This window comes from Musca vetustissima, unplaced genomic scaffold, assembly GCF_032173495.1.
Source record: "Musca vetustissima isolate MV318-11 ecotype Yass unplaced genomic scaffold, APGP_CSIRO_Mvet_v1 utg6932, whole genome shotgun sequence".
Lineage (NCBI taxonomy): Eukaryota > Metazoa > Arthropoda > Insecta > Diptera > Muscidae > Musca > Musca vetustissima.
In genome coordinates this window covers 25,193-38,744 of record NW_026879163.1, presented here as the reverse complement: position 1 = coordinate 38,744, position 13,552 = coordinate 25,193, and the positions used below count along the sequence as shown (strand labels likewise).

General features: G+C 34.5%; 1 protein-coding gene across 1 annotated transcript in view; it reads right to left on the bottom strand.

Annotated features, from left to right (window-relative positions):
• Positions 1-291: 291 nt before the first annotated feature.
• Positions 292-13,552, bottom strand: part of LOC133323964 (uncharacterized) — a 35,204-nt gene continuing 21,943 nt past the window's right edge. The window contains 7 exon segments of the mRNA XM_061532865.1: positions 292-516; positions 2,772-5,080; positions 7,544-7,971; positions 8,871-9,114; positions 10,266-10,359; positions 11,907-12,070; positions 12,142-12,800. Of these exon segments, the coding sequence (XP_061388849.1) occupies positions 293-516; positions 2,772-5,080; positions 7,544-7,971; positions 8,871-9,114; positions 10,266-10,359; positions 11,907-12,070; positions 12,142-12,800 (4,122 nt within the window). The 3' untranslated portion in view covers position 292.

Below are 13,552 nucleotides of genomic sequence, written 5' to 3'. Positions count from 1 at the left end.
GTAATTAAAGGGGTTTGGATCTCCCTTTTCTGTTTATCTGCTCAAGGCACAATTTATACCCCATGACATTATCATATCGTTATTGCGTCTATTGTTGAGTTGGTTTTTTTCTCATTTATGTTGTTGTCCTTTCTAATTTTTCCCCGTCTAATTTTTTTTGTAAAACTATAAAACAATTTCTGTTATAGATATTTACATGCAAATAATACATAGATTATTAATTAATCAATAATAAAAAATAACTTATACAAGTAATCTATAACTATATACTAATTATGTTTCTTGTTCTTGTTTAGAAATGATCTACTTTAACGGATACGGTATGGGCTGCCGCATTGCTGGGCAAATCAATATTATCCCATTCGGTATGTATATTCTTTTCACTATCGGTGGCTTTCAAGGCCAATCCCAATGATGTTGTTCGTCCGGCACAGTGTGGTATATTAAGGGTAACTGGTATTAAAAATTCAAGGCCTTGTGGGCCGCACATTACAAGGGGCGACAGCATTGTTTCACCTAGAGACAAGGAGGAGAGAAATAAATTATAATTAGTATTTTTTTTTTAAACAAAACATGCAAATTTTAATATTAAGAATTATATGTGTATGTGTGTATATTGTTATAAAAAAAATTAGTACAACTATTAAAAATAATATGAAAGGAGTACTAAAAAATGAAAACAAATAAACATGCAAACAATTAATGAAGGTTAGAAGCACCTGAAAGTATGCTACGTGATTACTTTTATAATACACTGAGAGATGCCTCAGTCCAACTTTTTTATATCGAAAAATGTCTCATTAGCAGAAAAAATGCTTCACTTGCCGGATTTTTTCTATAATATGGGAGCTATATCTAAATCTGAACCGATTTCAACAAAACTTGGCATATATCAATCTGGACCTAATTCAGCACTCTCTGCAAAATTTTGTCTCAATCGGACCAATATTGGCAGTATGGTGCTCCATTTACATAAAATCGGACAAAACCATATATATGGGAGGTATATCCAAATCTGATCCGATTTCAACAAAACTTTGTATACATCAATCTGGACATATGTCAGTACTCTGTGCAAAATTTTGTCTCAATCGGGGCAATATTGGCAGTATGGTGCTCCATTTACATAAAACCAGACGAAACTATATATGGGAGCTATATCCAAATCTTAACCGATTTCAACAAAACTTGGCATATATGAATCTAAACCTAATTCAGAACTCTCTGCAACAGTTTGTCTCAATTGGACCAATATTGGGAGTTTGGTGCACAATTTATCTAAAATCGGTCGAATCTATATATGGGAGCTATATCTAAATCTGATTCGATTTTCTCCAATTTCAATAGGGTTCGTCCTTGGGCCAAATAAGTGACATGTGCCAAATTTAATACAAATCGGATCATAAATGCGACCTGTATTTTGTCCACAAAAATACATGGTCGGACGGACAGACGAACATGCATAAATCGACTGAGAAGGTGATTCTATGCATATTCTCAAAAGGAAACATGGGTCTATAACATGTGACAAAGACATAATACCCTGTACCACAGTGGTGAAGGCTATAAAAATGCTTCATTTTCTGAGGTCGCAATTTTTTTTATATCAAAAAATTTGCCTATTTAACTGAGGTAAATTTTTGTATAAGAAGAAATGCCTCATTAACTGTGGACGAATTTTTTTCTTTGGAAAACTGCCTCATTAACTTAAGACGGATTTGTTTTCTCTTTAAAGTTGTCTCCTAGAAAAAAATCCTTATTTGCTAGAGAAAATTTTTTTATGTGGCAAAACGAAAAGGATCCAGCTGTCCTAGAAGGACTTTTACTGTTTATAGAAGTCCTCCATTATTGCTAGATAATCTAGATCTTCTATTGTGTATAGAGGACAAATAGGTCTTCCACAGTTTATAAAGGACCTATTGCCATTCTAATGTGCATAGATGACTTCTGTTGAATTCGGAGGACCTGTTGGTCTTCTACGGTCTATCGAGGACGTATCGGTTTTCTACTGTCTATAGATGACCTATAGGTATTCTACTGTCTATAGAAGACCTATAAGTCTTTTACTGTCTATAGAAGACCTATGGGTTATATTTTCTATAGAGGACCTATAGGTCTTCTATTTCCCAAAGAGGACATATATGTTTTTAGTGGATATAGATGACTTATATGTCTTCAATTGGCAATAGAGGGCCTATAGATCCTGAACTGGCTATATAATATGTTGATTATTTTAGAATATATTTGCTTATAAAAATATCTTTTTATCTTAAATATACATGCATTAGGTGAGTTATGTATGTGGAGATTAGTAAAAGGTCTATTTTTTAGGCATGCCAAAAAGTAAAATTAAAAAAAATATATATTAAATAAAATTATATTTAGTTATTAAAAAACCAAAGAAAAAAATAAAGAGATACAGAGAAAAAAACATCAAGTGGTATGCAAAATAAATAATATCGAACAAAAACAAAAAAATATACATTTTCATCTGTATAAATATCTGCATAAATATATATATAAAAAATATACAAAACTAAATATTAAAAAAATGAAATTTTTAATAAATGTGAAAAAATATAACAAAAGAATTTTTATTAAGTTGTTTAAAAAAATAAATAATAAGACATTAAAAAACATTTAAATTGTTAAGAAAAACATGTGTAAATAGTCAAGGAGAGAGAGACAGAGAAAATAATATTAGAGAGAGAGAGAGTAGTAATAGTAGTGTTGGTAATTGGGAGTGAAGTAGAGAATTTAAAGGAACAAACCATTTTCCATATCCAATGGTGGACCACCAACAGCCTGACCCATACGTGGATCACTAACAGTAAAATAGATTTCCTGTCGTACGCCGGGCGCAATGGCTCCCGGTGGTATTTCTAATGAAACATTCCATACATTATCGGCGAGTGTGCCACCATTTGAATCGAATATGCCACGGCAAGTGGTTGGCTCGCGGGGTTGCGTGGGGAATGATCCCTTGCCGGGTATAGAGGCTGCGGCTGGTGCAGATGTTGGCACGGGGCCAGCTATTGGCAATGACATATTACTTGTATATGGTGTGCTGGTGGCATTTGGTGGACCTACGGGCAGACTGGCTTGTGATGTATAATGTGTTTCAATTGAGGTGCGACTATCACTGATTTTTTTCAATGGTGGTGGACCCGTCCTTTTCAAAATATTGGAAATATGAAAAGGTGCCCGACTTGAACGTGGTGTCAGAGGCAGGGTGGGTTTTGGTGGCTCTAAGGGTTCTATGGGTGGTCCCTCCACCACCAGGGGTGAGGACACTGCCTGTGGTGTTTCAAAAACATCATCGGATATATCATGACTATCATTGTTCAAGGTATTCGCTTCAATGGCTGTTTGCTCCAGCATAGCCTGATTGTGTTTATTTTCAATTACCGTGGGCATTTCAGATCTATCAAAATCTTTGGCCTCTGTACCCTCCGCCTCTTCTAAATCATCTTCATCGTTTCTGGCCAAGGGTGCAGAGGTTGCGGCAGCAGCCTCAATTACGGTATCCGAAGATTTTTGTAAGTCTGTTACAGGACTCAAGGGTCTGGTTTCATGATTTATCTCCGCTTGGGTATTTATTTCCGTTTTACCCTCCTTCTTTTCATCGGTTTCATTTTCCCTCGATTGTAGAATACTTTCTTCCTTGGTTTCATATATGGGTTCCGGTCGACCCATATCTCTCTTAGAAACATATGATGGCTCTGCCATACTGTCTAGTGTTTCACGTCTTGTCTGATATATTTGCTCTCTCAGTTGAGCTCTGGTTTTTAGGGCACTCTCCTTAACTTCACGTCGTGTCTGATAGATTGGTTCTTTCTCGGATTTATCATCGGATTTTTCCGATTGACTACCACCACTTTGAGGGCTAAATTCCCTTTCCATTTCCCGCTTGCCTTGGGTAATGCGATCTTGCATTTCTTTTTTGGTCTGATACAAATGACTGCGTTGCATTTCACGCTGCATTTCGCGCCGAGATTGATAGACGGGTTCATGGATTTCGGCTTGTTCATTGGCTGCGCCGGGATAGAACCGTCTGCGTGACATTACCTCTGAATTGGGAGCCCGACGTTGATTATCCAACATGTAGGCTCCCTGTTTACTCTGATATATATCATCTTGTTCGTAATTGGCGGGCGGATTGGCTGGCATTAGAGGTCGCCGTCCCTGTGACCGATCAGCTGTTGTGGTACTATGACGTCTCATGATTCGTTTACCATTACGATTTTGGGCAGCTTCCATTTGTCTACGCTCCAAATCGATGCAAGCACGATTGGCATATATGTCATCCTGTTCGGCATAATTACCAGCAGCATATGGGTCATAGGAACGCTCTCGTGACATGCGATCTCGGCCGGGTACTGTACCGCCTCCTCCTCCCATATGGCCATAAATATCTTCTTCACCTAAATTCTGATAGGTACTATTCATAACATCCTGCTGTTGATGATGGTGTGGAGGATATGGTACGGTGCCATAATTATGTGGCACTTGATCATAATACTGATCCCCACGACCGCGCATGGCATTTGGTGGTACACTACGTCCACGACCACTGCCACCATAATATCGGTCTTCAAATCCTGCCGGATATGTGGGATATTCATCCGGGTAATAGGGCCTTTGCATGCCACGTTCTAGCATAGAATTTTGTCTACGCAGAGCCGATTTGCTTGGTTTCCTATCGGGATCGGACATACTGTTTATGCGTCGTAGCGGCCGGGTACTTTTCATAAATGCGTTTTTAATCGCCGTCAATGGTGATTTCAATACTGATTTCTTTTTGGTTTTATGTGGCAAGGGTGGTGGCATATCATTTTCATTGTAATACTGATGATGTGGATGTGCTGGAGGCAAAGGTGGCGGTGGCTGTCCACCATAATCATAATAATTGGGGTCTTGAGCGTGTGGTGGACGTTCATGTGGATAGCGAGGCGCCGATCTAGATCTAGGTGGTGGATGTTGTGGCGGCGGTGGTTGTTGCATTGCATAATAATCATCATAGATTTCTTGCTGGTCTTGATGGGGGTGGTGGTGTTGTTGTTCATATGACTCCATTTCGCTAAAGATTTTTTTATATATATAGTTGATGGGGTTTAGAATTTGTTTGGTATTTCATTTAGATTTTTGAAATAGGAATTGTATATATATTTTCTGGGAGAACATATGAGGGGATTGAGGGTATACCCTATGGTAAATTTTGTACAAGTATTGTGAAAAATAAAATTTAAAACAATTCATTCAACCTAACTTCAACTTGACACAATTTTGTTAATCTATATATCTATAATTCAAAAAATACTTTTATAAGTTTTCAATACTTGTACAAATTTAGTAACTAAACTTACAATCAATCATATAAAAAAATAAATAAAATAACAAATTCACAAAATATTCATTGATACATCCTAACCTTAAAATTTTTTTAATTGAATACTTATATTTGTTTTAAAAATCCGAAATTAAATACTTATATTTGGTTTTTAAAACAATAATTTTCTTTATAAGTTATCACATAACTTAAACAAAAACAAATTTGTATTTCTCACTTTATTTTGCAAATACCAATTGAATTAAGAAGAATATAAAGAAGAAGATTTTTATATTCGTTACCATACCATAACAACAGTGGAGTGGGAGTAGAAGGGAGTTAGCAAAAAAGAACCCGTAACCCATAACATATATGAAGATTCAATTAAACTAAAATTATATAATTTTATAGCTAGACTCGAGTAAAAAAATGGGTTAGTTTAAGAAAAAATGGGGGTTATTTTGGAGAAAATCTTAAAGAGACCAAAACCTTAGCAAATTCTTTTATTTAAAACTATAAATTAAATAAGTTTTTAATTGTATTTAATGGATCTGGTAAAGAAAAAAACTAGTGTAATATTAATGATTATTTCTTGTATGTATGTTTTTAAAAGTGTAAGAGTGTTTTTTTTTTTGGTTCAAATCATATTAACCCGAAAAATGTTTTATTTTCGTTTGATAAAAAAAAATCGATAATGAAAAAAAATAGCATTCTATTCAGATAAGGATTTTTTATTGTGATAAGGTATTTCACGATATTTTTTCGAAGTTTTAGAATATTTTAACTCTTTCTGTATAACTGTCAAGACATAGTTGTAGACAAATAAAAACTAAAAAATAGGATTGTCAAGTCAAAGGCAATACTTGAGGACGGTTATATGGCTAATTTTTCTAGAAATATCTATGCAAAATTTCGTGTTAATCAGATACATTTAGGGGCGTAACATCTTTCGTGCGCAATTTTCAAAACATCAGATGAAAATATTTATGAGAACTATGTCTACAACTAAACGATTTACATCAAACTCCGTATCCGGTATTCTATACTCAATTCAATAATCTATGCAAACTTGGGTGTCAATTAGACAGAGTAAGGGAATTATTGGGGCACTAATATATTTTTGAGTAGTTCTGATTATACTTGGGAGCTATATAAAATTCTAAACCGATTTTGATATACATTTATAACTTATGGATTGTCGAATTGATTATAGAATGGGGTGGCTATAAAAAATTCGACAATCCATATAGAATTTTATGACAATCGAACAAATGTAGGGTCCTTGATGGACCATTTAAATTAAATCGAACGAAAATATATATGGGAGCTATATCTTAAACGGAACTGAATTAAAAAAAAAACATAACACATTTTATTCTAGACTCAATTTGGAATGTTGTGCAATATTTCATCTCAATCGGGTAGAAATGTAGTCCAAACGTATGAATTAATCTAGGACTATTGAACTCATCTGATCTACATCTACAGATAATAACTTTTAAATACTTTCGAAACCACAATGTATTTTACGGACACATTATTGAGGACATTTTCCATTAGATTGTTTTGAAAAAAAAATGGAATTTTAAATTGAAATTACAATTTGCCAAAGTTATTTATAATCGTTTTAATTTCATTTAATTTTTGTTATACAAATACATTTTAATCCTTATTTGAATTTGAATTTTTTTTAGGGAAGCATTCTATTTTTTTTTCTATTGTTTGGTTATTGCAAAATAAAAGATATAACAAATTTTGTTTGTTTAAGTGTGTGTGTGGCTGATGAATAATAAATTTTCAATAATTATGGGCTATTGTTGATGAATGAAATCTATTTTTTTAATTTAATTTTTTAAATAATTTGGTAAAAAAATGTTTTTATCGAAACAAATGATGAACATATATATATTTTAGATTAAATAAAAAACAAAATGACAAAAACACTATGACCATTTAACCCGATGTTTTGAAGGAATGTTTGGCGGTTTTTCGTTCAGTGTTTAAACGACAACACAAATGACAAAACGATTTATCGATTTATGAAGATGTTATGTTATTAATAAACAAAAATAAAAACATTTTTCGTTAACACAATGTGAATAGAGAAGGGTCGATTGGAAATGGATATGGAGGACGAAATTAAGAAACAATTCGTTGTTTTGGAAATAAATTCCATGGAGAAAATTAAAAAAATATATATTGTTTGGCACTTACCTCATGTTGTGATGGTGTCCAGCTGTACCAATTTGTGGTTTACGATATAATTCAAATGCTGAACCCCGTTGTTCGCGACTACCAGCTAAATCTGAAGGAAAATTAATTTAATTATTTATTATTTGTGTAAAGGTTTTGGAAATGTATTGTCTATACATACCTATTGGTGGTGGCATACCACGATGTGGTGCTATATATGGACCGGTACCACTACCGCCATTATAATGATGCGTGGTGGCATTACCATTGTAACCATTTGCCGTTGGATATCCAGCTGGTGGTGGTGGACCATAATTATTATTTGTACCATATGTTGGCTGCATATTTGCATTGGCATGTGGAGATCCAGGCGTTTGTTGACCATAATGATGATGCTGCGGTGCCGGTGGATAATAGAAACCATTGGGTGAACGTGGTGAACCAGGTTCCTGAGGGGAAAAAAGAAAAATTTATTGTAAAAAAAATTAATAGCAGCAAATCGGACGAATATTTCGATTTTCGATCACATGAAACTCTCACATATGAGTTGCATGTGATTCAAATTATATGAGGTATCTATATCTAAATCTGCACCGATATAAATTAAAATTGACACATATTATTGTGCACTTAATTCGGAAGTCTATGGCAAATTTTAAGCCAAATGGACAAGCGCTGGAGCTTTGAGGGATCTATATTGTTTCTAGTCTAATGTCGGTGGCTAATGCTAAGAGCTTCGTGTCAATCGGACATACTTTGGGTGTTTGGTGCACCATTTACATAAAATCGAACAAAAGGTTTCGTCGCTGAGCTTCCCGTGTCAAATTTCATAACAATTGGAAAATAAATTCGATCTGCATTTTGTTAACAAAGCTACATGAACAGTCGGACGGATTTAATATAGAAGGTGACCTAACTTATATCCACAAGAATATTTATGGGCCTATGTTTCCTTTCGCATGTTCCATACAAATTCATAAATACAGAATATTCTCTAACACAGTGTAGTGGTATGCAGTTTATGGATGAGGGTATAAATAAGACCCAGCATAAACGATTGCGAGATCGGAGACTTTTTGAAATTTAGATTATGTCACAAAATAAAAAAAGCGTATATCCATAAGAATATTTATGGACCTATCTATCCTTTTGCATGTTCCATACAAATTCATAAATACAGAATATCCTCTAACACAGTATGGTATGCAGTTTATGGAGGATGTTATAAATAAGATCCATCATAAACGATTGCGAGATCGGAGAATTTTTCATATGTAGATACTTTCACAAAGTAAAAATATCCCCCTTAAAATTTCGAAGAAACAAATATATATTTTTAATAACTTACCTGATTTTCCCATTGATTCGGGCCCATGGCATTTCCAGAATTTTGCAATGGAGGACGATAATTTTTAGGTTTTGGTGGAGGCACAGGTTTGAATGGTCCTCCCGCTCCTGCTGCTGCTGCAGATTGTGGTCCAGCATTGCCGTTCATATTGCCATTGACATTTGGTGGTGGTATTACCATATGAGGCATACCCGGATTTTTGGGTATTTTATTGTAATCGGCTTGTGAGGCAGAGTTATTGCGACTGTCATGAACAAGCACGACAAATATCACAAACACAACAATAAAAAAGAACATTACAAATCGAGGATCAATGCGACATCAGGACGAGACATGACAACAAATGGATGTTCAGTTACAAAACATAAAAATAAAACGTTGTGGATGATGAGAAGAGGTGATGAAAAAGAGCAATACAAAAAATAAAACAAAACAATTAGAATTAAAATTAATTATTGTGAAAAAATCGAAAAAATATATGTTTGTTTATAAACTACAACTACAAAAAACAACATAAATGGAGTAAAGGAGTGAAGAGAAGACGCTGGACAATAGGTTTGATTTTTTTCTTCGAAAATAAAACCACATTTTTTTTAATTATTCGACAAAAAATGTTCGTAAATAATATTCTATATTTAATTGCATACAGAATTGAAAGATATAGACAGACATTACAAGTGGCGAATTATTATTTATTTTTAAACTAATGTATCGTAAATGGATATATTTTGCACAATGGGACGACGACGACTTCTTGAAACGCTACAAAATTGTGCTGGAGATGGTGTTGGAGTATAACTGGCATTATTCATAACATAGGCCGAGATTGGCCTTTGACAATTACGCCAAGTTATTTTAGAGGGTGGTGGCATGCATGATGGCATGGCACTACATTGTTGTTGTTGTTTTGTTTTTGTCAGGATATGTGAAGTTGTTGTAGATGGTGTTAAACGTTGTAGTGCCGTTGCCGGACAATGTATATGAAAGGGATGGATATGGAAGTGATATCTAATACGAATTTTTTTATTCAAGGGACGGACAACAATAACAACAAATATAAAAGAGAAGGTGGGAATATTTTTAATAAAACAAAGAAGAATAATTTGTTGTTTTATAGTTACGTTTCAATTGTTTTTTTAGATTTTTTTTAATTCAGTAGAGTAGAGAGAGAGAGAGTTGTTTGTTTGGTTGGCATGCAGTTAGTTTTTTGTTTGTTTAATAAATAAAAGAAAGAAAATAAAAGTAATTGAAATTATTTTTAAGTGGTTAATTTATATATACAAATTTTATAAAGAGAATAGTTTAAAACTAAATGAAATATTTTAAAAACTTATAAAATGTGAGAAATGATTTGCAGAAGAGATATTTAGAGGATAAATGTTGTTGAAAACTTACCTATATTTTCCATAATCGGTTTTGGTTTCGACTTTACGTGGACTGCCCTCAAGGCCCAAATTCGATGGTCGTTGGGGTGTGCCATTACGGGGATCTGGAAAATAAATATACATATAATAAATATAAATATTTTTCAATATATCAATTTAAAGAGGTTGTGTTCTGAGGTGTTTATGGTGTATTTGGCTTAAGGATGAACTGTATTGAAATGATATATATTGGACCGATTCAGTAAAATGGTACATCAAAGACCACACAATTGTCCGATTGACACGATATTTTGCATATACTACCTAATAGAAAGACACATGCCAAATTATCATTAAATCGGTAAAGAATTTAAGGTAGCTCCATCGTATTGGAATTTAATATAGCTCCCTCATATAATTAGCTTCGATTTCATGTAAATGGTTCACCAAAGTCCAAATGTTAACCCGAATTGAGCCTAGAATGACGTGCGCCAAGTAGCATTAAATCGGATGAAATTTTAATATAGTTCCCATATATAACATTGTCCGATTTCATATAAATGGTTCACAGAAGTCCAAATGTTAACCCGATTGACACGAAATCCGACTTAGAATATCGAATTGAGCCTAGAATGACGTGCGTCAAGTAGCATTAAATCGGATGAAATTTTGATATAGTTACAATATGTCCCATAGTCCGATTTCATATAAATGGTTCACCAAAGTCCAAATGCTAACCCGATTGACACGAAATCCGGCAGAGAATATCGAATTGAGTCTAGAATGACGTGCGTCAAGTTTGATTTAAATCGGTTTATATTTTGATATAGCTCCCTTATATAAATAGAGCCGATTTCAGGTAAATGGTCCACCAAAGACCCAATGTATGTCCGATTGACATGAAATTCTGCACAAAATATTAAACTGAGTTTACAATGACGTGTGTCTTAAAATCGGTTAGGATTTATATATAGCTCCGATTTTATGTAAATGGTGTCCATAAGCCCTAATCTTAACTCGATCGACATGAAATCCAACATAGAATACCAAATTGAGTCTAGAATGTCGTATGCCAGGTTTGCGCCAAATCGATTCACATTTTGATATAGCTGCCATATATAACTTTGTCCGATTTTATGTAAATAGCACACCGAAGCCCCAAATTTTAACCCGATTGACACGTAATCCGCCATAGAATACGGAAATGAGTTTAGAATGACGTGTGTTAAGTTTGATTTAAATCGGATCTGATTTTGATATGACTCCTATGCATAATTATGTTCGATTTCATGTAAAAGGTGCACAAAAGACTCAAAGCTAGTCCGATTGACATGAAAATTTGTACAGGCAACTAAATTGAAACTAGAATGACTTGTGTCATGTTTGGAATAAAATCAGTTCAGATTTTGACATAGTTCCCATAAATAGTTCGATCCGATTTGATGCTCTTGGTGCACCTAAGACCCTACAATTTGTCCGACTGACACCAAATTGTGAAAAACAGATTTTTTGAAAAGTAATATAAACCAAAAAAAATGTGTAAGTCGGTGTTGCCGACTGAGGTACACTCCTAGAGTATGGATTGCGGAGGTCTAAGGAATAATGTTTTTAGTGCCCGTATAACACTTTAATATTTGTATAACACTTATATTTATTAAATCTATTCACTTACCGATATTTCTTGCAGCATTCATATCATGATATGGTGGTCTACCAGGACTACTTTGACGATTTAGATCATTGGGACCGCCAGCATATTGACGATGATCGTGAGTGGTGCGGGCATAATCGGCTGTTTGGCCACCCATACCCACTGGAGGCAATGGACGTCCAGCACTAGCAAAATCAAAATATTACATTAATATTTATTTCAAAACAAAAAATGTGTGTGTGTTATTAAAACTTACTTAACATTTGGCACTGATTTGAGATCATCGGGAGCATTGGGACCCAAACGTCCCAAATTTTGCATGGTCAGTTGTGAGGCATTATATGAATCATAACTGGAGACACTGTCATAGCTGGAACCATTCTGTTGTGGTGTATTTATGGCAGCCGATGCTGTTTGAGGGACACCGGGTAATTTCGATTGTGAAGCGGCAGCATTCAATCTTGCCTGCCTTTCCAATGAGGCATGATGTCTATCCAAGGTGGTGGCATCACTGCTACCAGCTGTCGCATTTGCAGCATTGAGAGCATTTGCGGCATTCCTTGAAATATATTCCGCCTGAACATCATCACTAACAATGGCCTTGCCAAAGAGCCGCTCCTGTGCCGATCGACCCAATGTACCACCTGAACTATTCGAACGTGATGGTGTGTTTGTGGTACTGGGTGATGTTGTGACCACAATATCATTTGGACCTGGTTTTGATTGACGATCAATGCGTGGTGGTAGATCGGGGGCGTTAATACCATACAAAGACTGGGGGCGTGTCGATGGTGTTGAGGGATCAGAAGAATTAAGAAGATTAGAATTAGATGAGTAACCACCATATTTACTAGTGTCCATAGTTTGACGACGATTCGGTGGAGGCTGAGTAGTATTGGAATGATCAAAGGGAATCTAATGCAATAGAGAATTTGGAAAACAAAAACGAAAAAACAAAATACGTGATGTTAATACGAGATTAGTAATGATTATTTTTTGGTTACAATTTTTTTATTGAATTTGATTTCGATTTCTTTTTTATGGAATTTAAATTTAGGGAGGATATTGATTTTAAGCTTTTTTTTTTAATATTATTAGGGCGTTTTTTGTTATAACAAATAGAGTAACATGCACATACGTTGTTGTTTTTTTAAATATGCATATATATATTTGTATGTATGTGTAGTATGAAAGCATGTTTTGTTGTTGTTGTTGGGTTTTTAGCTGTTTGTTATTACTAGAGTTTATTTTGTTTATTACATAGTGCTACAAAACAAATTTCTTATTGGTATTATGGTTGGTAAAGATTCAAAAGTCTAGAGATGAGGCTCATTTTTTTTTTAAATGTTGGCTTCGATCGGCACGAAATCCGGCATGGAATGCCGAAATGAGTCTAGAATTACATGTGTCAGGTTTGACTTGAATTGGTTCAAATTTTGATATGACTCCAATAGGTCCGATTTCATGTAAATGTTACACAAAAGACTCAAATCTTGTCCGATTGACCTGCAATTTTGTACAACCTACTAAATTGAAACTAGAATGACATGTGTCAAGTGGGAATAAAATAATTTCAGATTTAGACATAGTTCCCATACACAGTACGATCCGATTTCATGTACTTGGGTGCATCTAAGGGCCTATAATTGACTGACATGAAATTTTGA